General features: G+C 33.9%; 2 protein-coding genes across 2 annotated transcripts; both read left to right on the plus strand.

Moving 5' to 3' along the window:
* Nucleotides 1-9,160: 9,160 nt before the first annotated feature.
* Nucleotides 9,161-17,505, plus strand: LOTGIDRAFT_110577 (hypothetical protein; the record flags this gene model as incomplete). The annotated part of the gene is made up of 2 exons (XM_009048185.1): nucleotides 9,161-9,329; nucleotides 17,321-17,505. Coding segments are annotated over 2 exons (354 nt in total), but the record flags the coding sequence as incomplete, so codon positions are not given.
* A 6,582-nt stretch (nucleotides 17,506-24,087) lies between these two features.
* LOTGIDRAFT_156921 (hypothetical protein) lies at nucleotides 24,088-26,817 on the plus strand (the record flags this gene model as incomplete). Its single annotated transcript, XM_009048186.1, has 4 exons — nucleotides 24,088-24,394; nucleotides 24,699-24,866; nucleotides 26,102-26,284; nucleotides 26,600-26,817. The coding sequence occupies 4 exons, from the start codon at nucleotides 24,088-24,090 to the stop codon at nucleotides 26,815-26,817; spliced, it is 876 nt and encodes a 291-aa protein (XP_009046434.1).
* Nucleotides 26,818-26,956: the final 139 nt, after the last annotated feature.

Consider the following 26,956-nt stretch of genomic DNA (forward strand, 5'->3'; position numbering starts at 1 on the left):
TTCGAAAAGTTTGGACGTTTCGTACCGTCTCTACAAAATTACATGAATACTGTAAAGTACCTTACGCTACAAGTAACCGATATATGAGGCCCAAACATATCACACTTCAGTATCTTACCCAAATCAGATTTGATGATCGGAACTGTTTCATTTATGAATACTGTGACCCACAAACTTAGAGAATGTCTCTCGATAAAAAAGTCGATGAGCCATCCCAGTTACACATATTGCCAGAAACAGTTGGACATGTGGGTCACTGAGGTGACTCATAGTCCATGAGGCTCAATGTCGATGTCTGAGATATACATTACTAAAAAATGAGGCAATTATGACCAACACTTCTGGTAGTGCTATTTTACCGAAGTGCAAGCAATTTGGTTTTTATACACGATTTAGTCACATGTTTGATTTGAACGCCCGCTGTTGGACATGTAGGTCAATCAGGTGACTCATAATCCTTGAGAGTCATTGGTAATGTCTGTGGGTTATAATGCCAAGAGTTGAAAGAATTATGAACGTAGAGGTATAATACTGAAGTGTGAGCAATTTGGCAATTTATAAACGATATATTGTGGTTTTGAAAGCCTGTCCGATTATCCGATTGAGATGAAATTTGGTGAGAATACTCAGAATAGTGTCTAGAACATCATCCTGTCGTATTTTAGTGGATAAAAAATTGAGATCATAAAGAGGTACATAAGTGAAGTAGCGCCGTGATTGCCTATTCCCGAAATAAAAATGTAAATGATATCTTAGTCTTTGGTAGATTATCCCTCTTTCTTTAAATTCCCCTTTCGCCATTCGTGATTAATTCTCTTCCTCATAAATTTACCCCAAATATCTTAAATCCTAAAAATGGCTATGCTCTAATGATCTTTGAAACATCTCCGAACATTCTTTTTTTTTTCGTTTCCCTTTTTGCATCACCATCGTTACATTTTTGGGCTTTATATCTGTTGTTTCATCATAGAACTACTAACCTCCCTTCGGTTTGGAAAATTTAAAAGATGAAATAAATTAGAAGGAGGTTTAACCTAAGTATTTCTGAGATTTCGACCTTTCCTTCAGAAAACTCTTTACCTTTAATATTTAGTGTCTTAATGACTTGACATAAAAATTCTGCTTCAAACCTGTTAATCATATCACGAGCTAAACCTTAATTCAATGACTGATTGTTCCACACATTAGAGCACATACAAAATGACGAATATTAATGAACAGATTCGCATTTATACATGGATATCGGTTCCCATAACATGAAATAACTTTTAAGTTAAGGAGAAGTATGATTGTTTCTTAATTAAAGATATTATTATAGAATACCAATATATGGTTGGACGAATTTCTTTATTGATTTAATGTTCTAATTTTTTTTACATACATTGTACATAGTAGACAGTTATGATTCCTCTACTCGTGTGTAAAAGCTACCACAACTGCTAAAGACAGAAATGTTCTGCTTTTCGCTACTTATTGTTCTCTGTATTTTGGGGTTTTGTTTTGCAAATGGACATGATAGAACGGAAAACTTCCATAAACAGTTTTCTCGAAATGTTACGACAGTAGTTCCGAACCGGAGTTTTATTGGGAAAAGTTCTTTACATTGTTCCGATATCTGTGTTTTGGATGCAAATTGTTTGACAATATCATTCCATTCTGTTTCAAATCTTTGCCAGATATATTTCCAAGCTTTAACCACTACAGATTTCGTGAATACCCAATCGCAGCTTGTTTATTATGGTAAAAAGGGTAAGTTAGATTCATTTATATATTTCTTTCGGTTAAAAATGTCGTCTATCAATAACGAACCGGCGTGTGACCTGTTAGCTTAAATTCGCAGTTAATCGTCGCACACTACAGAGACTCCAACCACAGATTAACTCAATATTTCTTTATAAGGCAAGATTATGCGATTCTTAGACCTACTTGGCAGTGGCGATGTAAAGGGTCTAGAAAACTGGTTTGTACCTACCAATGTACCAAAAACTCTCATACTTTTTGAATCCCAACCTCGACAGTTGTACCGCCAATAAATCAGTCTGTCTCCTATTTCTACCCATTGTCTCGGCCGGCTAGCGCCACCACTGCTCATTGGTCATGACTGTTTAAAAGAGAAAGGTTGTGCTTTTCAGCCATTCATATAACATTACAGTATCAATGGAAACATGAATATCATACACAACAAATACTGAAATAAGAGTAACATCCAAAAATTCTAATTGCGTCGCTTTTTTTAGTGAGAGCTATACGTCAAGTATAAAACATGGCCAAGGATTTTTATATTTAAAACCCGCATTCACGAGAATGATTTTAAGAGACAAGGGGTTTTATCTGTCTCTTAGACCAGGAAGTTAGACTTTAGATATTTCTAGAGATCGAAACATAGGCCATTCACAAGGACATATATAGGATACTGAACTTGCTAGTGCTACAAAACAGATTTCTGTCGTAAGTAACAATTACAAAATACTATCGATAACCAACATGTTCTCTCATTTGTGTTTAATTCTATACAAGACGAGTTTTTCAGAAAAGGGGTGTAACTGATGCATACAAACGTGGTCTTTTCAGCCGGCGACCGGCTAGTTAGACTTTTTATTTGTCTTCAGGTTGGAAGGAAGTCAGTGTTAATGAGGTGGCAGATGTAGAAGGTGTCTCTAGGAAATTAAAAAAATATATATATGATTGTTCTGGGGGATTTTAATAACTAATGAAATGTTCTTGTATGCAGGGATAAATAATAAACTGGGGTAAAAATGTATAATACATGTAGTTTGAATGCCTACTTGGATAGACGGTCCAGTTCACTGATCTCCGACTGTATTGACAATGTTTGTAGATACGATTAAATCCTCTTCGTCTATTCTACAGCATGTTTTGGGCGAATAGGAGAGTTGTGTTAGGAGCAATACGTTTTGTCTTACATTTTGTATTGGAAAATAGGATAGAGATTTCGGGGACTAAGCCAGCCCAAATTTGTATCGACTCTTTTATTAAGGGGATAGAACACGGGCACATACTTCCGAATTTTTTCGAACCAACGGCACCTAATCGATTTGCAGACAACATTCTAATCGCTACCGACTGAGCTACTCCACTGCCCCTCTTATTTATTAGGTTCTTGGCGAGCAAGTTTCAACAAAAATAGTATGTCTAGCTCACTGGTCGCCGCTTGATGAGACTGAATGAGGGCGCTAGTTGTGCCCCTTATTTCATTATTATTATCATATTTTAAAAAAAAGGAAATGAAATGGAATGGAGTTTTACGGCCTACTTTTCCCAACGGGCTAATGAACACTTGAGGCCTTAACGGTTAGATAAAACACTTCCCTCTGGCTTTATGTGACATCTAACTTTCTTTCATCGGAAAACGAACGGCAGACTTTAAGGCTATACTCTCACATTGCAGCGCATTTATAACCCGCCCTCGCCCCAAATAATAATTATCAATACATTGATGAAAATCCGTCTTGCATTCACAAGATCGAGTGATATGTACTTTAATGACAGCCCTTTATGAAATATTTGTAATAATCGAACTCATCCAAGATCTCGCCTTGTTTAGTAAAAATCCATTACTCCTGTACTTTCATATAAATTCAAGTTAATAAGGTTTTGAAGGTAAACAATAATATATTGTGCATTTATCGATATTCTTTATGTTTTAATAGAATTTTAAATTTAATTAAACTTTTGTGCTTCGTTTTCGCTTTTTTGCTCTCAATTTGAAGATTGGAGCTACCCTTTCATTTTTTACCCATAGTATCTGATAATGTGAATGAATCAAAATTAATGTGAACAGCGTGTGCGTAATAAAACAAGTTGTTGCCTTGCCAGATACGCGCACTTCCTTGATAAATTTTCAGTATATCAAAATCTAACTTGTCAAAAATGTCATTGATTTAAACAAACAAACAAAATTCAGACACAAACCTATCACTGCCCTAATGAAGGTTGAAGACAGTATCTTCAATTTTGTCGAAAATGAGTTATGGGTATCATTATGACCAGAAGATACCGTTCTGATACTTAATATATGAAGAATAAAAAGAGTTATTGGCTCTTAAATTCAACAGTATCTGCATTTTATGCAGAATTACAAAGGTAAAAAGCAGTAAATAGTAAGTTACTGCCATTTTCTTCCAAACAAGGTCTGATCTTATAGAGAGGTTTGAGATACTGCTGTACACGGTGGATATTAACAACTTGGATAGCTTATCTAGAGGGAAGCAAATTTTTAAATTATCCCTTAAAAACAATCTGTTTATAAAGATGCACAATACAATAACAAAATGATGTGGCAGAACCTGAAATGGACCAGAAGTGTCTGTTTGAATTATATCCTGAGGTATCAAATTCCACCGTGCAAGAACACAAAAATGAGCCTTCAAGAAAAATTCAGAATTTGTAAGCATACATAGTGGCACCATCAACACCAACAAGAATATTTCTAGGATCTCCAGATCATCTTTTGGAAGAGGTGATAATAGATACTGGTAGATAGAGACTATGATTATGGTGTAGATGATAATGAAGAATTTCAAAATTCTAATGCTGACCATGAAGATCCGGATTATGAACCTGACAAAGACGAAACGACAACAGATGACCGGATAGATGACAGAATAAAAAAAACTTAGTTCCAAAAACACAATCAAATGATGTATGATGATTTTAAATCAATTGCAAAAATGCAGCTATGATAAATATATACAGTTTATTAGGTATGAAGATCAGTTTCACTAAATTGAAGTGAAGAACAATGTGAAGTGGGTCTCCAGCATGAGCTACATGTCAAACAACAATAAAGATGTTTTACCTGAAGACGTAACATTGTAACATTTTGAACCAGGACATACATTTATATCTGCCGACTCTATCCATCAACAAATGAATCGTCAACCAGGTGGCAAAGTATTAGATCATTTTGTAGATGCTGTATCAAGGTTTTCTAATGTAGAAGAATTACAGATGTCAAATATTAGTTTGTCCTATCCATTCTCTAGCCAAGATGAAGAAATCTGGAATTAAGTTTATCCAAATAATAATAACTTGTCCTACAAATTGATCCATGATGATCCCGAGGTCATTGAATTGGATTTCACTAAAAAGGAGCAATGTTGGTGTTCCCTAAGAGACTGCGCCAGAAGAACAGAGGAATACCGCTTGAGAAGAAAACTGATTTTGTTGAAAAGTTGTGCCCAATGATGCCCACAAATCGGCGTACATTTTGGACCAGTATTGACGTAGATAAAAACTATGAGAATCTTATCAATGAATCTACCGAAAAATATGGACATAAATTACCATAAAGTCATTTTGTTTCAGCATTGTATTTGATAAAAAAAATGTTCTCTATGTTGTTTGTTTTCTGTATGATTTACAAGTATGCTAAATTATCTACTGAATACACGGCTTCTATATCCTCTCAACACAATTCTAAAATATATTTCATTCCTATCAATAACACTTTCTACAACTAAAAGTGCTAACATTTAACTTTCTTTCAGGAGTGATATATTATCTAAAATAGCTAAGAAGGATGCACTAAGCAAAGAAAAAGCATATTTATTATAATTGTCCAATTACTCACTTTGCCTATTGTACCAGTAACCCTCTTCAGAATGAATTTCGGCTTATCGTTTCTATTTAAACTGTTTAAATTGTGCAATATCACAAAATGTGACATACTGCCATTTGCCTTCGCATGGTAAGTAATGGCCAAAAGCACCGACAAGCATGGCAGTATCTGACATTACAACAGACATGATACCGATCAATATCAAAATAGAACATTTCAATTAGGGGTGTTTTCTGGTTGCATCTACTAAAGTTACAGTCCTAACATTAGTTTGAGAGTGGTAAAGATATCAAACTTCAACCTGGATTTTTTCCAAACGCCATTTTTGCATATACTGTCTTTCACCTTTTTAGGGCAGGTCACCTCTATCGCGTTCACGATTTAACATAATTGAAGTGTATCAATAAAATCAAATAGTGACGCCATCGTAATACGCCCACATTTGTATTGGCAGCTAAATTTGTCCTGGAGATTGACAAGAGTTATCAGTTAATGAATGTTTCTGAGAGTGAAATTTTTATATTTTATGGGTTTTGTTTACAGCTTTTTTATTCAAGTGGGATTAATGTTTGAATAACTTATACTAAATATTTTTCGATTCTTCTGATTTTCAATAGGGTTCATTCTTGGTTGATTACAAACACTCATACCAAGTTTGGAAAAATCCATCAAGAAACCAACTCTCTATCGTGTCCACAAACAATTCAAGAACGAGCAATAACTCAATAGTAAATATTTTTTGATACCAGCTCTCTATTATGTCCACAAACAATTCAAGAACAAGGGCAATAACTCATAGTAAATATTTTTCGATTCGTCTGATTTTCAATTTATTTTCAAAGGATAATATAACAATTAAAACTTGATAATGTTGATTTATTTGCTTCCATTCTCTCGAAAGAGCACACAGAGAGTAATCTTAATAGCTACATTTAACTCAGACAGATTTGTTCCGTCGATTGGAGTCGGCCATTTTGAACATCACATGATATCAACACCACGAGGGGCTAAGAAAATTGCCGTCGACGCGAGCGGGCCCATGAGCGAATTTTTTTGAGCGGTTTTAAATTCGTTGCGATCGGGCTAAAAATACGCTCATAAACTTTATACATCATACTGGTATAACGATTTCTTTTGTGTCTCCGCTGAGAGGTATATTTTTTTATGCTGCTTATTCTGAAGCATACGCAACAGCGCATCTGCCCCAGTTACCAGAATCAGACCACGAACATAGATGACCGCCATTAAAATACATGGCATATAACGCACTAATTTTCTAAACCCGAAGCACGCTACGATCCGACGAAAACAAAGCAAAACGCTTATCCAGTTTTTATCCCATAAAAAACACACAACACACAATGTTGTTTTGTGGTTTGACTGATGATTCTCAGTACGTGTGGAAAATTGGTTGCGTCAGAAAACTTTCTAAACATAACATACCGTTTAGTAAACTCCCTGTATCAAATTCAGGTTAATCTGTCTGATCTGATACTAATCAAGTACATGCATTAAAGTCAATAACTTATTTTATAAATATTTTCATGTATTAATTTATAAAAATCGTTTTTTATTATAAATTTTTGTTTCGAAAATAAAAACAAAACAACAACAAAAGGAAAACAATTTAATTTTAATCGGCTTATAGTTTGTAGTTTGTCTTAAATCTTCATGTTTTCAACCGTTCAATAACGGTATTTTTATTTTTCTAATCTTTTCATTCATCGTATATCTGTGAAAGTAAGGCCATCGTCAAGAAGGTCGAATAAACAAAGGAATAACAGGAAATGAATACTTTCTGTCTCCAGCCTTCTTCAAACTTTACTTGTTCCACTGAGAACCTTAATGAAACATTATTGATATATTGAAATTAATTTGTTCATCCATTTCAATATATGGTTGGTGGGTAGACGACAAGTGAACGTCCGCTATCAGCTAAAGCTGCTCTTGCAGATTTTCAGTTCATCAATCTAAAAACTTTGTAAAGTTAGCAGCGATTTATTTTCTCAGCTTCACATTGGTCAGATGAATGTATTAGTTTTAGCTATCCATAGAATTTCATAACGTTTCATTTTCTTTGCAAAATTGACAACAGTATAAGAATGCAGATTGTAATAATGACATTCCGTTATATTGGTGGTTTTTACAAATTAGGGGAAACAATAGTTTTTTTTTTGGTTTTTGGATATGTTTTCCGTTGATGGCCTGCAATCAGATTTTCATTTAAAGTAAAAAATGTAATAGATAATTGAAGACAACTGTTTTTATTAAAAGTCAGTATTGTGGGTTGGTTGGTAGATGTAAAGTTTACGCCCACTTCCAACTAAATGATAAGGCAGACTAGGTAGTTGGTAGTAGGGTCAGTTTTGGTTTTGTAGGGAAATCTTCAATCCGGTTGGGTCGCCCGACATGTCGCTGAAACTCGTATCTCTTCAAAAACTCTTCATAATCATTATAAAATTTGCTTTGGTTTGATTATCTGGTATCGATCTGAAAGTGAAAGAACTAAACAGAAAGGAATGAGAAAGTAGAAAGAAAATACGAAATAATGCTTTCAATAAAACTGAAAGAAAAAAAATGAAATATATATGATTAATTAGGGTCGATGCTGTTGTCTTTGTTAGACTTTGGCATGATAATAGTCTATTTTCAAAAGATATCATGATTAGTATTTTTTGAAAAAGAAAAAAGCATAAAAATTTAATGATTTGACTGAAATAGATGAAAATCTTTTTCATTAGTTATCTGTCTATCTGAACTAAGAATTAAAGTTAATTAGTTAATTTTAATTGTAAAGTTACTAGAAGTAAGAACTGTTATCTGTTCACGACAGATTTGGAGATTAATCGGTAGATGATTTCAATTATCTTGTACTGGTGGTCCGTTGATGGAGCCAAGACATCCTGTGGGTTGTTTACCAGGAAACCTAACGAGGAGATGAGACATGGCAAACCAAGATAGCTTGCCAGGCGAGGGTTTACCCATGGGTGATAACCAACACTCATGCCAAGTTTCGTTAAAATCCGTAAAGAATTGTTTCTTCTAGAGTGTTTACGAACTAAAAATTGAACTCGTTTTCAAGAACAAGGGCAATTACTCATACTAATAATTTTCCGATCTTTCTGATTTTAAATATGGTTTATCCTTGGGTGATTACAAACAACCATACCAGTCAAAATCTGTCAAGAATTGTGCCGTGTAGAGTGTTTATTGTGGACGGGCGGACATGGGTGACGGCAATATACACCCCCATTTCATGTGGGCGTATAAAATTAATTGCGTTGAACTGATGGTCTCGTAAGACTTTGTCAGTGCGTTGTCTGGTTCAGTTTGCAAATGGTTTCGTTTGGTATCCTCGACTCAATCATATATCTATCGGTGGTGAGGTTAGATGGTTGATCATTCCCTGGGAGGCAGACCTATGACTGAATCCTCCATTATTCGATCTCGTTGTGTTAGTTGTTGGTCTGGTAATTGCAGATCATATTTTGGATACCATCTGGAACTATTCACAGAACTGATCATACCGTTTGTAAACGAGTGACGAATTAACACGCAAGATATTATTATATTTCAGTTGATGGAACGTGGGGAAATTGGACACCTTTTTCAACCTGTTCAGTAAGCTGTGGTGGTGGTCAGAAATCTAGGCTCAGATTGTGTGATAGTCCACCACCAGTTTATAATGGGCAATCATGTAGTGGTCATGCTGCAGAGAGTATTCCATGTAATACACAATCATGTCAAGGTGAGATATTTTGGGTTGTCAGGTAGTATATAAATTAAAAGGGAAATGACACATACCAATTTAAGTTTTCCCCGTGACCGAAATAAAAAAAAGAGACTTCTTTTTAAATTTTGTATGCCAGTACCGTGATGCAATCTCGATGTGGGGGCTATAGCCACAGCTTTTATATACAACTGTGACGACAGGCGAATTATAAAATTCAAATCATTTTATATTTTTGAACACTTTTCCGAACTTCATTTTATACTGAACAGATAAAGAAATGTCATAAACTGGTCTTTTTAAATTCTAAATATCATATGTAAAAAGAAAAATAACAATTTTGATCGTGGACGACTTTGTCCAAATAATCTAAAAATGCGACACCCTCTTTATCTGTTCAGTATATTACATTTAATCTTATAGATACACCTATGTTGGATTTTCACACTTGCATATACAGCTACGTGGAGATACAACAATTATCTTTAATTCAAATCAAATTCAACTTTTTGTCTTACTGAAGATGAATGATTTATTGTGATTATTGAAACACACTGGACCTTAGACATAATCTGAATTGAACAGCGAAATCCCACTTTAAAGCGGATATTGGCAATAAAAAACGAGTTAATCAGATCTGAGCTGATTATAAAAAACGTTAGGTAAAGACGAGACCTGATAATAACAAAAGATGGTCGATAAGTCATTAAAAATCAATATACATTTACATCGATTAGATTCGGAAGAGATCAATGAACTACAATATTTTTTTCACATTTTAGTTCATTTTTTTTAAAGATAGCTTGCCAGGCAAGGTAATATACGCCCTCTGGCAGCTTTGATTTTGAATGTTAGCGCGGGACTGAATAATAAAACCAATTTTTGTCAAAATCCAACAAGAATCGTGCCTTTGAATGTTTAAGAGCTAAATTTGAAAGCGTTTTCAAAAACAAGGACAATAACTCATACTCAATATTATTCAGTATTGCCTAAGCATGAGTGTTTGTTATCACCCAAGGTTAAACCCTATTGAAAATCAAGAATTGTCCCTTCTAGAGTGTTTACAAGCTATAAATTAAATGCATTTTCTAGAACAAGGGCAATAACTCACACTATGTATTTTTCGATTCTTCTGATTTTCAATACGGTTCATCCTTGGGTGATTACCAACACGCACACAAAATCCCTCAGTAATGGAGCCTTCTAGAGTGTTTACGAGCTTAAAATTGAACGCGTTTCAAGAACAAGGGCAATAACTCTAACTTAATATTTTTCGATTTTTCTGATTTTCAATAGGTTTTATCCTTGGTTGATACCAAACACTCAAGCTAAGTTTCGTCAAAAGCCGTCAAGAATTGTCCCTTCTAGAGTGTTGACATGCTAAAAATTGAACGCATTTTCAAGTACAAGGGCAATAACCCCCCCCCCCCCCCCCCCATTTCATGTGTGCGTATAAAACGTTGTATATCTTATTCAAGCCATGTTATATAGCAAGACAACAAATTAAAAAACAGATTTTCAAACCTTATAAAGTTTAAAAAGAGACTTTGGAACCTAAATTACATTTAATTAAAACGTTGAATCAGGATGTTATTCAAATTTATTTCACACACATTCAGGTTCCTTTTTTCCTTGTTTTTAAAACACTTTTAGAATTTGTAACGTGTTGTACTTAAATACAGCCTTACTTTACAACAGTTAGATTCGAGTGACTGAGTTTAAGATAATATAAAGATTATTGAACTTAGTAGAGGGTTTTAATACTGCTCTAATGGAACATCTAATTGCGCTTTAAAGCTAATCTACATCATTCACGGATTGTTTTGCAATACTTTAGACGTTCGATTAACTGTTTCTAAAAAGGATTGAAAAGTGACTACAATTATTCAATAAATATATTTGAGAAAGCCAATAAGTACTTCAATTTATAATAACAAGTAAATGTCGCACGTTCATCAGATTCATATAGATAGATAGATCGACGATATTATGACCAGAAAAGTCTATAAGATTACTTAGCATAGATTCCGAGTCTTTGCAGATTTCAAACCACTTTGGATATACAGGAGGAAACTGCAAAAGAATTACGCTCAGAAGCTTATTCATTGTGTCATTTCTATTCTTCTCAACACATGTGTTGCATGTAATCTATGGCTCTGTTAGTGTTTTCTGACTATATTTTATGATTTATGCCAAAATCAGAACATTTTCATATCTAACTAAGTTTCTTCGTTTGTAGTTCAATCTAGAGGATAACTAACAACCGGGGCGATAGAAAATTTATACATAAAAATTCTTGCATTCCCACGTGATTAGTTCAAGACCTTATGATTGATTTTCTTTCTTTTTTTTTTATACCTATGGATATTTCATATTAAGCAATTTATTGTTCAAAATGATATTATCAGATGCAACTCCATCAATTTTTATTAATATTCCTGCATATTTAGCGATAGAGTAGGAATTAAAGGATCAGTCTTGATTATACAGTTATCAAGAAAAACAACCAATGTAAAAGATGTACGCATCTTACTTGGTTCTGCGTCTTAAATATGACCAAAATAAACATAGACTTAGTGGGAAATTTTACGATAAGCACGATCAATTTTCCATTTATGAGCCAGCTATATCTCTCAATTGCTTCGATACTCCAGAGAATTTTCTTTCTACGCTGATTTCTTGGCTCATGGCATTAAATATCTCAGCTACTACATATAGGGTTTTTACCACATCGACTCAAAACTTGACCTAATCGAAAAAAAAAAAAAAAATATCTGTCTATTCTGTTTTTAAAGTTGACACCATATGATTCTATAATTGTTATACGCCCACACGAAATTGTCGTCACCCATATCCGTCCGTCAGTCGGTCCATGCGGCCACAATTGCTCGTAAACACTCTACAAGGCACAATTCTTGTCTGATATCGACGAAACTTAGTATGGATATTTGTAATTACCCAAGGATGAACCCTATTGAAAATCAGATAAATTGAAAAATATTTAGTATGAGGTATTGTCCTTGTTCTTAAAACGCTCGTAAACACTCTAGAAGGCGCAATTCTTGACGGATTTTGATTAAACTTGTTTTCAGTATTTACTATCACCCAAGGATGAATCTTATTTAAAATCAGAAAGAAAGATAAAAAACTAATGAGTTATTGCTCTTGTCCTTGAAAACGCGTTCAATCTTAGCTTGTAAACATTCTAGAAGGCACAATTCTTGACGGATTTTGGTGTGGGTGTTTGGAATCACCGAAGGATAAACTCTATCGAAAATCAGGAAAATTGAAAAATATCTAGTATGAATATTGCCCGTTCAATTTTTAGCTCGTAAACACTTCAGAAGGTCCAATTATAATAATTAGTATGAGTTATTGCCCTTGTTCTTGAAAACACGTTCAATTTTTAGCCCGTAAACAATCTAGAAGGCGCAATTCTTGACAGATTTTGATGAAACTTGGTGTGAGTGTTTGTTATCACCCAAGTATGAACCCTATTGAAAATCAGAAAAATTTAGCCTGTAAACTCTCTAGAAGGCCCAATTCTTAACAGATTTTGATGAAACTTGGTACTATTCAGTATCGGCTTAAAAAGTTCAAAAGAAGTGTATATCCGAAAGTTGAATATTTCATTCTGGTAATTGTTATTGTACACCCAAATATTTTTTTTAAATCAAAGCTGGCAGTGTGCGTATATTACATTGCCTGGCAATTATCTTACATAACACTAGGTTTTTGTATTTAGTAGCATTGACAGGTGTGGTTTCAGGCAGAGCATGCTTAATCTTCTGATCACTTGATGCCACATTAAATGCTTCCTCATGGATTCTGGTGTTTGAAACACCATCATAATATAACAATTATTGTGATCAGTTCCCTCACCTTGATTATTGAAATTGGAGAAATGTATTTTCATCAGTTACGTCCCTTGGCTTTGGAAATTCGTTGTCAAGTCGCTATTTCTTTTGTTTGCGCGCTCCCAATTCTAGTTTGTTGTGTATATGGCGAATCTAGACATCTGATACCCTTTTCACTGTGGAATATTTACTTACTTATGGTTGATATACCTCCTGCTACCAATGTTTTGCTAGATTGTCATTTTAGATTTTGGGTTGCATTTTGCTGTCCCGTTAGTAGTCCCACTTGGTTTGTTAAAGGAATAGGGTTAGGAATAGAATACATTCGTCCTATGACCAATATTTGTGTTTAATAGCGACCATTGGTTAAATAAGTATGCTTCCCACACTTTATTAATTTTCAAAAAGCGACAAAAAACTATATTCAGAATTAGGAAAAATGAGTGAGCAGGCGATGAATCAGTTCCCAAAAAAATTGTCTTGATAATCAAAAGGAAAAAGGAAAACCCCTTAATGCGCAAGCGCAAAATGGCAATCATCTTCAGGTGTATACAAACAAACTTTGCCAATGAATTATATATTCGTTGAAAATGTCTGACAATTTCGAGGTCAAATAAAGAGAAGAGACTCAAGGACCCCATATGAGAGTTACTTCCCCGGCATGTAGTGGTTTCCCCCCGTTACAAGGTCCTCCCTAGTGGTTTCCCCCACTGGTCTCCAAATCTTTTAAATCCTAGTGGTTTCCACTTCCATTTTAAGTGGTTTTCAGTGTGCGTATGTTGCATGTTACCTTGTCTGTCAAATTATCGCGTTTCCCTCTACCACAAGGAACTTTTGGTCATTGGGATATTACCGCTTCATTGTCAGTATAGATTCTATATATAATTCTTGCAATAACCGACATCTACAGTGTTTGACGGAAGAACCTTGGAAACAAGCATCTTTTTAAAAAGTTCTGTTTGCCATCGATAAATTGTAAGGTCTTATAAATCTATGTATTGATAGGTTGTTTTTTATGTGTATTTTTTAATGGAAGTTCGATTGATTAGTTCGTGGTCTGCAAGTCTCACAAACTATTGATGATATCTTCACCTACTTTTTTCAAATAGCTTATTTGGTTTTACTTGCATTGTGATAGACATGGAATCCCTATCTCAGTACTGTAATATGGATTTATCCAAAAAATACATCTGAAGAGATTTAACCCTGTATTACTTTTAAGTATTTAACCAAATAATATGATTGTCTACTCTTCGATGGGAGCCGCGGTGGCTCAGTGAGTTAGACGCTTGCTCGCTAACCTGAAGGGCCGGGGTTCAATCCCGGCATAGGTCGAGATAATACCTTCGGATTTTTCAACCCGGTTTCCCCCTATCAGTGATGCAGGTACGAGGGGCTGACATGGAAAAAGCGTCTAGTCGTTCGGATGGGACAATAAACCGAGGCCCCGTGTGCTACAGGCTGTGCACGTTAAAGATCCCTCGACAGTTGGAAATCGAAAAACCGCTGTCCTGGCAAAATTTCCCTCATTGCACCCTGCATTAGCCCACATGGTGCAGAAAAGTAGGACGTAAAACTCCATTCATTTCATTTCATTTCATGTCTACTCTTCGACGGAGATATCAAGAGAACAAATCTGGCCTCTTTGGTATTATTTTTCGGTCCAAGCACATTGTGGATGGTGTGTTGTACATACATAATAAAGGTTTAAAAATTGATAGTGTTTCATAGAGTTATTTCCCTTTTCGAGATATCCACAAATAAGATAACACTGTATCTCCTTTACAGAATATTGGTTGTTGTCCCTTCTCAGATATTTATTTTCTTTTATTATATTATATATTTAATTACATGTGATATATTTCAGTGGATGGTGCTTGGGGAAGTTGGTCAGATTATTCAGCTTGTTCTTTAACGTGTGGTGGAGGATCTCAAACAAGAACTAGACAATGTAATAATCCACCAGTTTCAAATGGTGGAGTGGACTGTCCAAACATTAATACAGACCATACAGAGACAATACAATGTAATTCAGCACCATGTTCTGGTACGTATGATATTCTTTCTTTGTCGGAGTTATGAAGACACACATATCCATTCAAATTATCATAAGCACCTCTTTTATAAATTGCTTTGTAGGATTCAAATCAGTTTTCTGATTTGAAAATGTGCCAGCAATTTTTAGTGTGATTACTGGAGTCTTCAGGCCTACCCCATATACATTCTTTTTAAATTTATACACTTTGTAGTTGATGGTGGATGGGGAAATTGGGGATCATATGCCACTTGTTCAGTAACTTGTGGTGGAGGTTCCAAAACACGGCAACGCAGCTGTGATAATCCAACTCCATCAAATGGAGGAGCTATCTGTCAGGGCAGTCCAGCAAGTTCTTCTGAAACTACACCATGTGGGAGTACACCTTGTCCAGGTCGGTATTTTTCTATGATTGTGTTAGATGGTGATGAGAACATTGTTTGTTTGATATCGAATACTTATGGGGTTTTACTAAATTGAGGTCGGGCGATTTTCCATCGAAAAAATAAACTCTTAGAACTCTCGAAGTGAGAGTAACATTATATCTAAATGACCTGTTCTATAAAGATTAATCCTAGATCAATATGTATATATCTCTGTACGTATATATCTGTCAACATTTTTTGTTAGCTTGATAAAAACTTCAGTTTTCGTCTGATTTGGGCAAAAATCGCATTAAATAAACAGATGTGGAGATCTAGACTAAGACCAAATGTCGAATTTGACGACGTTCCGATGAACGCTTATTTAGTTATCGTCCATGGACGATAGTATCTCCTTGTTGCCACAATAGATATAAGAATGAAACTTGGCATCTATATCTATATCTATATCTTTGACCAGACCGAATTTGACAAGGTTTCTATGAAACGTTTTGGTGTTATTGCTAATGATACAATGGCAGCTCTTCAAAAAGAATTTTCATCATATTTGGATGAAACTTTGTTAACATATGTTGAGTAAGATCTGAACCTTCACTAAACTATCACTCTTGTAACATCTTGAACGGTAGGAAAAAAGGCTGTACACACGTTGCAAAGACGTTGCAAAAATGTTAGAACCAAATATGGCCGCATAACTCGTCGTTAAAATGATATGAATGGAGTTTTATGTCCTACTTTTCTGCACCATGTGGTCTTATAAAGACGGAAACTGGTCGTTAGAGGTTGACTGATTTTAAGGTTATTTTACGGACTTTTTACTAGTTTTCCTCGCGTTTGATCGTGATTGGTACATTTTTGTAAGATCGCAAATGGTCGCTGTCCCGTGTGACAACAGGACAAACCAATAGGTCGCCGAATAGAAAGATCAGAAAATCTATGTAATATAATGATATGAATTACTACAGACATACGGTAAGAAATAGAGACAAATACTTCATAAAGACAATTAGATAATAACAAATTGTAGTCTAAACAATATCACAGCTAACAGTGAGATAAAAAGGGGATTTTATTTTATTATTTTTTATCCATAGTGGATGGGGGCTGGGGAACTTGGTCAGGTTATTCCAGTTGTTCTCAGACATGTGATGGAGGAACACAAACGAGAACTAGACTGTGTGATAATCCAACACCCAGTAATGGTGGAGCAAGCTGTTCCGGAAACAGTGTCCATGCTTTGTCATGTTACACACAACCTTGTTTAGGTAATATTATTTAGCTTTTTAAATCAAAACCATTAACAATTAGAAAAACAAACGTAGTTAAACGGACTTTAGGTGTGTCAACAAGTTTGACTATGGATGTCCCTCAATGACAAAAACCTAAACCCACATTTTAGTATCATCCCAGATTCAGAGACATCCAAACGTTCATGTCAGATTGAAAATTAAAAACTAAGTTTATGTACCCTTTTACCACAAAAGCAACAAAATAGCTGCATAATTTTCTTAAATCTGGAGTACATCAATAATTATACTGTGATCGTTTTACTCCAATTGTATCAGCTTTAAATAGTGTGTTGGTTTAAGATTGCATTTATAAATTTATACTTAACACTAACATTCAACAAGAGATAGAGCAGTTCAAACATTACATAATCAAACTCTAATAAACTGTAGTCTCAACAAGATTTTAAGTTAATTAAAATGAAAATTGTGTTGTTTTTATCCATAGTGAATGGGGGCTGGGGATCTTGGTCAGGTTATTCCAGTTGTTCTATAACGTGTGATGGAGGAACTCGAACTCGAACTAGACTGTGTGATAATCCAACACCTAGTAGTGGTGGAGCAAGCTGTCCTGGAAGCAGTGCCGAAGTTCAGCCATGTAATACACTATCTTGTTTGGGTAATATTATTTAGCTTTTACAATGATAAAAATTAACAATTAGGGAAACTTTATGTTTGTCAAGAAGTTTGACTATGAGTATCTCCCAATAACAAAAACCATAACTCACTATTCATTTTCGTTCACGGCATTGTATGCCCCTACTTAACCGAACTGGGTCGGTATAGTTTGAAACCAGAATGACAGCTTACTTCAAAGTGGTAACCTCTATGCGACCTTTGTTTTCATGTTTGTTAATAATAAAAACAAATTCGTTTCAGATTTTACTTCCAGAATTCAAACAGAATTTTCGCCAGTTATGTTACGTATTCGACTTATCAATGGTTCCTTCATGTATTAATATAAATTTATAATTTCAGAAGCAGTTTGTGATTCTAAAAGTTATACTTACCATGCAGTCACTTTCATTTGTATCAAGTTATTTATGCAACAGAAAAACTTTACCAGCGCTCTATTGAAATGTGAGAGTGATGGAGGATCTCTTTTCAAAATGGATTCAAATGATAAATTACAAGTTGCCAGGGGAATTATTCAGGACGAAGGTAATGTTCATAACTTCTGATAATTTTGAGATCATTCCCAGACCCAGAGATATCCATGTCTTGACAGATTTGTTATATGATCTCGTGAAACTCCATGGCAGTCCAAGGGTTCGAAATATGTGTCGAATATATTTACGAGGAAATCGCTTGATTTGCATTGAGACCTTTGCATTTATAACTATGTAGATATGTGCGCATTCTGAAATTGTTTGTATTCTGTGCAATTTTCAGCAAGTAATATATCATATATTTGTGTGAAAATACATATTCGTAATGTGTTAACATTTTTAAACTGTTAAAGATGGGTTCCCTTATATTCATTTATGAAAATGAAAAAGCCAATACTTATATGAATAGAAAGTAGAGGTGTTCTAATGACTTGGAAAAATACCAGTTTATCTCAAATGTCTATGATTAATTCATATTTAGCTAAATTAGAAGAGAATAACCAGCAGGATTCCAATAAGTGACCTATCAAGAAAGGTCAAAAAGCCTTTTTTTGTTTATCCAGACTGTACATACATGGACATTTATGATTGGTTAAAACTCTTAATTATATGCAATAAGAACATAATGATATGATTAAGAATACATGATAATTCATTAGAAACACCAATTATTCAAATAGTTTGCCTAATTTAACAACTAGAAAATAAGGAAACTATTCTTTAATTGCTAGTTGGATGCTGATATTTCTTTTATTGAGATCATCAGTAAAAGTTTTTCCTTTCAAAATTTATATGATTTATTCACGCAAAGATTTAGATAAGATTAACAAACAATCTTGTGATAAACATGATGTAAAAAGAGATCATTTATAATGATATGGTAATATGATCTTTCAGGATCGTCGTTTGGAAGCTATTTCATCGGAGCAAGAGATACGGACGGGACTAATGTATTTAAATGGATCTATGATGGTACGACTGTATCCTGGATAGGGAATCCACCATCTGCTTCAAATCAAGATTGTGTCAGATTAGACAGAAATTCTTGGGAAATGGATGAAACTTATTGTACATCCACGTTCTACTTCTTTTGTGAACTAACTGTTTAATTGAATGGGAGATCTACCTAGATTATTCAATGAATACTTCCTCTTAGAAAGGACATAAAGTTTGAAGTCTCAAACTTGGTCAACAAGTGTATATATTCATCAGCTGGACTTACCAGATGCCTTGACTAAAGAAAAGAATCCCTATATAAGACGATATATCCATTTATCTTAAGTAATTATTGAAACAGAAATAGAAGCTTCTTTCAAACTTACTTAGTTTAATAAATTATTACTTAGCTTTATGGATTTATTGGATTATAGAAAGAGTTGTTGTATGTTATGACACAAAATAATAACCAAGTTTACAACTTTCAAATTTTCGGTCATCCTAAGAGGTAACATACCTTTGAAATTGTTTAGCGTAAAAAGTTATTTTGGACAAATTTGAATGTAACAGAACCTTACTAGCAATCACGTTGCCTACAGCTAGATAACAATCGACCGAGATCATAGTAAACACTTTCCATGCTATACGGCCTTGCCTTCTTTCTTGCACAGTTATAACTAGAGTAGCATATAGCAATATTTACATGTATTATACTTTCTGTAAAGTTGGTGTATAGAAAATTGTTGAAATAAGCCAGGAATGTGTCAACTGTTGAAGCATAATACCAACTAATAATATAATAAATGATAATAATAACTTCTATATTTCTATACGCACAAAAATATACAATCAAGTAATTTAATTTCGTTCTAACTTATTTTTCGTGCATCTCTGGAAAATTATAATTTACATGTGCGATAAACATGGGTTATCTCTACAATGTCAGCTAGTAGAATGAATCCAGTAGTTTCATGCAAGGTAAAGTGTATTAATGTATACTTTGACAAATACAAAATGGCGGATTTCAGTTATTACCAAACGTCACAATTTTTTTTATCGGCCAAATTTTTCCTTATAATCCCAAGCGGTAATCAGAATTCCAAGTGTCGTCTGCTGGAATTTCCGGTGAACAAAGTCACGTGACAAACTAGCAGATTCCGTGTCAGTCAGCAGAAAAATTTTATGGAACACAATATGGGCCATATCCTTATGTTGTTTCAATGACTTTTAGCAATAAATTACACTCACGTTATACGTATATTATTGTGACAGTCAGTATTTTTATTTATCAATTCAATGTTCCTTAAGAATTGTCATTATAATGAAGTGATATTAAAGCTAACTATTAAGAAATAATAATTATACGCATTTTACAGTGTTGTCGAGTTGGTTGTTTAATTTCATGTTTTGAGTTGTATGTTAATATATATCTAACCAAAAAGCTGGCATAAATACATATTGGTCTAGGGTTAACAATTTTCGGAATGATAAAAATAAAATGACCACAGCACACATGGACTATTGGATTTACTGATACTATTAAAAGCTAATATGTAACACACACAAAGGAAATAAATCACATATTTTAAGCTTATCGAGGGATATCAAACGACTTTCAAACCCAAAAAGTGCTTAATGATTTAAAAGGTATTAGGCAGAGTTTGTTATATCTAGATATGATGAAGATGTAACTCTACTTTAAATCTTAATCACTTTTATACACCCACTTGGAAATGTGGACGTATATTGCAGTCGCACCTATCTGTCCGTCCGTTCACATATGATCTTGATGAACCTTGGTATGCATGTAAATTTATATATTGATGAGATCTCGGTCGAGTTCGAAATTGGTAGTAATCACATGAAGTTTCAGAGTTATTGCCCTTGTGCGTAAAAAGATTTTGTAATCATTTCTGACAGCTGGAAGTTGCCTGGCAAGCTATCTTTTAGAATGAGCAAAACCGTGGGACATACAGGTTTTATTACGTGTAAATAGGTATTTTTAGGTTCATAGGAGTAATTACTATTTAGAATTTAAAATTTATTTGTATTCTGGCTTTAAGGCAGGATTATAATAAAAATCCTTGATGACTAAGGTTTCTTTCCATCAAGTTATATGGACTCCATTAAAAAATTTTATGCAACTATTTTGTGTAATAAACTTTTCGACGAGATTTCTGGAAAAAGTTATAGAAGGTTGAATTTCGTGACTAAACATGAAACAAATGAATTATCGATGTAAGTCCATATATGGGTATATTATAGTACCGTATTAGTACTCTTTGTGCTGAAAGCTACTCTATGGCTTCTCGGAAGAAGGCAACTTATAGTGTGACATGTATTCGCCTACTTATAAACTTTAAACTTTATCAGCTGACAGAGGTAACTTTCGTCCTTGAGCACCACTATTATGTTTTAAAATCTGATGTTCGTAAAACTCAATAGGTTGAGAAAGATAATACTGACACGGTTTTCTGTCTATGTGATGAAAGCAAGACTTGCCGATATTGATATTTTCAGACTACAATAGTTATATAATGTTTACATTACGTTACCCGAGTAAGTTTTGTTGGAATATGTTGAAAATCAGTGAGGTGTGTGTGTGTGTGTGTGTGTTTTGACAAAAAAGAAATTTTGCTTAGCAATTTAGAATTATAAACATAAAATCCGCTAAATATATCGTTTATTTGATATAGATATATCCTCGTTACTGTTCTGAATATGATGTATAAAATTTGAAATGTAATGAAGTTGTACTTTTCTGCTCTTATGGGCTCATGCGGACGGACAACGCCTTGCAGTGACTAAATTCCTTTTCCATGCCAGACCCTCTGATCACTGAAAGGAAAAAAAGAGAAGTCGGGTCGGAGACTTTTCTCCCCCACCCCCAGATAAAAAGTGAAAAATAACATTTGTTCCGGTACATTCTGACTACTTAATAGTTTCAAATTGATTAAAGTTGTATTGTTTAACTCATTTGTTATTTTTTGTTACCAACGCTGTAAGCGTTATGTATCCCTTGCAGGTAACACAAGATCAGAACAGTTTATATTGTTCGAAATATATATATATATCTTAATAGAAAATCCTTTGTTATAAGAGACCTTCATAAACATATAATGTAATTGTTGTTTATTATCATAAACTGTATATTTATCTGAAAATAAATCCTATTCTTTCGAATCTTGAATTAGTGCTCCCCAATGAGGCATCTGATTTTGGAAACAAAATGGCGATAGGGGGGAGATAACCTGTTTTGACTTTCCTACTACGAGATTATAAATAATACCAAATACCGACGGTGCAATCTATGTAATAAATAATCGATCTGAATTATTTCACAATTTAGAGTATAAGCATATTAACAAACAACTGTAATTGTGATATACTTCTGGTCTCCGACAGAGGTGTGTGTCTGTTACGTCTAATATTCATAGTGTTCATTTCCCTGAGCTTATGATCATAGTACTTGTATCATTACTACTACTAATAAAAATATAACGTTTGGTTTGTCTGTAATCAAAAATGAATCGCATATCCTATTGTATTTTCATGAACTGAAATTATCGTGCCCTTCATCGCTTCGTTCTATTCAAATAGTAAGAGACATCGGATTGTATATAGAGTTTACCGTTGTTAAAATCATATTGACAGGAAATGATTTTTAAAAATGATACAAACAGTAAAATGACTTGAAAGACACATATCCAGGATTGGACTTTTCACCTGTCAAAACCCAAACATTCTGTAGTCTTGGGTGATGTACACTATATATAACATTGAATTCTATCAACGTGCACATTGTTTAGATAATTATTTATTTATTTGGTAACTTCTCTTTACCAATCAGAATAAAATACAATTGTGAAGCATATTAAGTTTCCACCTGTTCTGGCTATGCCTCAAATATACATGTCTTCCTTAGGTTAACTCCACATACAGGACTTCTCTAGACAGTTGCTCTCTCTAAAACACACAGATTCAGATATGCCTTCTTTATTACATGGGGTAGAAACGGAAAATCTTTAAGTCTAATTATATGATATTTGTACATTATAAGATGTTTGTATATACTTGAATTCAAATAAAAACCAAGTTTAATTACGCTTGAATATTCGAATTCAATAAGTAGAAAGCATTTCAATGTACAGTCATTTTCCATATCCAAATTTTTTTTTGTGGAAAATAGACCTAAATTTGTTTTAAAGGGGTTGATATTAAAAAAGAGTGTAAATAACCAAGAAACTAGTTTGATGGTGGGCAACAACAGCTCGATATTCTTCTTTGAAACCTTCAGAAAAGGCAGGGGACATATTTCTTTATAATATGGCGTCGTTTAGTTTAAATCAGTAACCGAAAATATAGAGACTTCCAGAATGTTTACGTAAACCTTTAAGATATTTTTTACGTTCTAGGAATTAACTACACGATATATATTATATACTGCAAATTCAGCAGATTCTTATGTGAAGGTGGTGGCTATGGTGACTGGCCTGATATTTTCTTCAACAAAGATAACAATAATAATAAGATAATGTTAGGGACACGTTTATCTAGATTTTGTTTCATAGTTGTCATAAATGTAAAGATGGGTTCCCTTGTTTTCATTTAAGAAAATGAAAATGCAAATAGTTATATGAATAGAAAGTAGAGGTGTTCTAATGACATGGAAAAATACCAGTTTGTCTCACATGTCCATAATTAATCTATAATTATCTAAATTAGAAGAGAATTACCAGCAGAATTCCAATGAGTGACTGATCAAGAAAGGTCAAAAAGTCTTTTATTATTTATCCAGACTGTACATACATGGACAGTTATGATTGGTTAAAACTCTAAAGTATATGCAATAAGAACATAATGATATGATTAAGAATACAATTAGTTTGCTTAATTTGACACTAAAAAATAAGGAAACCTATTCCAACCTTCCAAAAAATTATACCACCCCTTTAAGTTGCCTGAAACATTCAAGAACATTAAATAAATGCGCTATGTATTGAATACGTATATCATCTTCACTAGCAAGCAGTCTGAACAAACAATTTTAATAATTAATGAAGCAAGCAATTAATGAAAGTATCATTAGACAAATACCAGTACATCAATATCGTGACTAATGCCTTATCTTTTACCTGGACTCCCGTCACAGCTCAGCCATTAAAGGAAAATGGACGGAGATACAATGTTATCCTTTTTTCTCCTTTATCTCCAGTTTTTACCATATGCAGTTGCGAGCGAAGGTTCTTTTTTTATTAAGCTACCATACGACAATAGGACTATTCAATTAACTGGAACTGAAAGTCAATACAATGCGAATTACATAAATTATTGTTTACAACTCTGCTTACAATCGACTACATGCGTTTCTTTATCATATGAAAACTCACTTAACAACTGCGCTTTGTATTCTCAAATATTTAATAGTTCTGATTTCGGAGCAGCTCGTGATGACATTGTATATTATGGAAAACAAGGTAAATATACATTTAAATTTTTGATACGACGGACATTTAAGCATACTTTTTTTGAATTGTATCTACCCCTTCAACCTCGAATGAAACAATAAATCTGTCCTGTTTATTTTTTTTTGTTATTCACACGTCACACGTTAAAGAAAGAACACGTTCTCGGAATTGGTAACGTTCGATTGAAATCGATGTCAAACTTGTATCGTAACATTTAACTTTAGTTAACTCTCCAATCAATCCTCTCGACTTGATCAAAAATTACTCTTTCGCAATTTTCTGTACCCCTTGTTACTTTATGTCGCCTTTCCAGATACCGGTAATTGGGCACCGTGGTCTAACTACACAACTTGCAGCGTTTCCTGTGGAGTAGGAAGTCGAGTGAGACTAAGAGCATGTGAAAATCCAGAACCAGTTTATGGTGGAAGGTGTCCTGGACCTATTCTACAAGGAATGATATGTTTTCAACCTGACTGTCCAGGTTAGCAAATTTATATAGTTTTTAGCGAACTCCTCCACAAATATGACGAATCTGTTTCTTTCATATTGGCTTATTTTGGTCAGGCATTGATCTGATTGTATCTTATGATGTTAACTCATTTAGTAGTGGTGGGTGTCAGCGTGCTTCCTCTTTTCGAAACACCTGATGGTACCTCTCTTCGGAGAAGACCACTACTACATCCCTTTTACTCTTGATTTTTCCATGTTCAATTTGAACGAGATTTTGGTTTCGTAAAGTAAAAAAAAATCAATATTATCATACTTTATTTTTATATTTAATGCAAACAAAAAATATCTTTACAATATATGACTCTGATCACGTTTGTAGATCATCTGATATAGATTTAGTCTATATCAAGTCAATACCTTTTAATAATTCAGAATATTTACCATGAACAGGCTTATCAACAAGAAATCTATACCCCTGACTTTCTGCAAAGGATGTTTACTCTCAACATCATATAAGCGATACAAAAAGCATAACACAACTGGTGATCTCGATACGTTCATGTCTTTCATGTCTTGTCCTTCCGTTCAAATTATCTCTTAAAGTAACCTTCCTATGTTGATGTGATTTTCAAATATTCGAATGTAGGGCGAGAAAATTTGTTTTTTTTTTATGAAACGATATAAAACACTACTAACAGTTTCTTAATTTCGTAATGCATAACAATCAGTGCAAATAAACGTGCAGCCACTTAAACCAGACCACAATGGATTTTACCTTAGGTCAAATTTAAATATCTTACACATCGATAACTTTTACCTACGATGTCATCTTTAAGATTGTTCAACCGTATGTATGTGAACATATTATACGAATTTAAACGCTTTCCTTTGATTTCATATGGTAAAAGACGTGATATTGCGCTTGTCCTGGAATGCTAAAGTGCTTTACCTTTCGTTGTCTTCAAATAGTTTTCTGAAAACTGGAAATAGAATGTTTGAAGCTAGCACTCATTACGAAAATTAAACTTTAAATATAGTTAAAGATACCTCCGGTGTACCATAATTATAGCTGACAATTACCGTACAATACTTACTCGTATAACATAATATTTCATGAAATTCGTCCGTAATTCAGAATAGTCTACGTTTCCGGGATAAATGAATTGAAGCATGAGTTGAAAAAGGGTGGTCATTTGACGAAAATAAATGTTATCTTTCAATCCCAAGCTCATGTGTGGTATAATTATATATATTTTATGTATTTAGATATAGTGTGTGCACGACACATTGAATATGTCTACGATTCGTCCACAACTTCATGTATTAAAGTATTCACACAAAAGAAAAATTTTGATGATGCTAACTCCGCATGTGAACAAGAGGGAGCTCATCTCTTTAAAATGGATTCTGTTGAAAGGAAAGAATTTGCTATGACAATTGTGACTGCTGGTGAGTTATAAATGTGCAGTTATATACGATTCATAAAAATTGTTTGTTGTATCTTTTATATTTTTTTTATACATGTTCATCGCCTTCTCCATCTGATTAAAATTGATGTTTCATTAGAGTTTTATGCAGGTTACTACATTCTCCATTCATGATCTATATAATGAACAGGTACATCCCATTGTGAGTCGATATGGTAATTATAAAGGAGGTTTCTGTATAGATACTAATATTTCTCCGATTTTTGTAGTAGTTTTTGTTTAGATAAACCGCTAAATCCACTTTTGAACCCAAAATATTGTTTTTTTTTTATTTCAGTATCGTCATTAAATAGTTTTCTAATAGGCGGAAGAGATTATAATGATACAGATATTTATACATGGACAGATGGGTCAGTGGTTTCATGGACAACGCCACCAAACGATCCAGCTCAAAATTGTATCCGTTTGAATACTGCTTTGTCTCAAATGGATGAAACATTTTGTAATGTAAAGGCAGCATTTATCTGCGAGCAAACTGTATGGTCAGAAAATTAAAGTACCATGCATTCACAACTGTACACCTACCCTGGCTTTTTATTTATTCTCTTATCATTGTAGGTCAAAATAAATCGTTAAAATGTCACTGATATTTTCTCAATTGAGGCATGTGGTACACAATGTAGAACAAGATACT

Source organism: Lottia gigantea (assembly GCF_000327385.1).
Source record: "Lottia gigantea unplaced genomic scaffold LOTGIsca_12, whole genome shotgun sequence".
NCBI classification, from domain to species: Eukaryota; Metazoa; Mollusca; class Gastropoda; family Lottiidae; genus Lottia; species Lottia gigantea.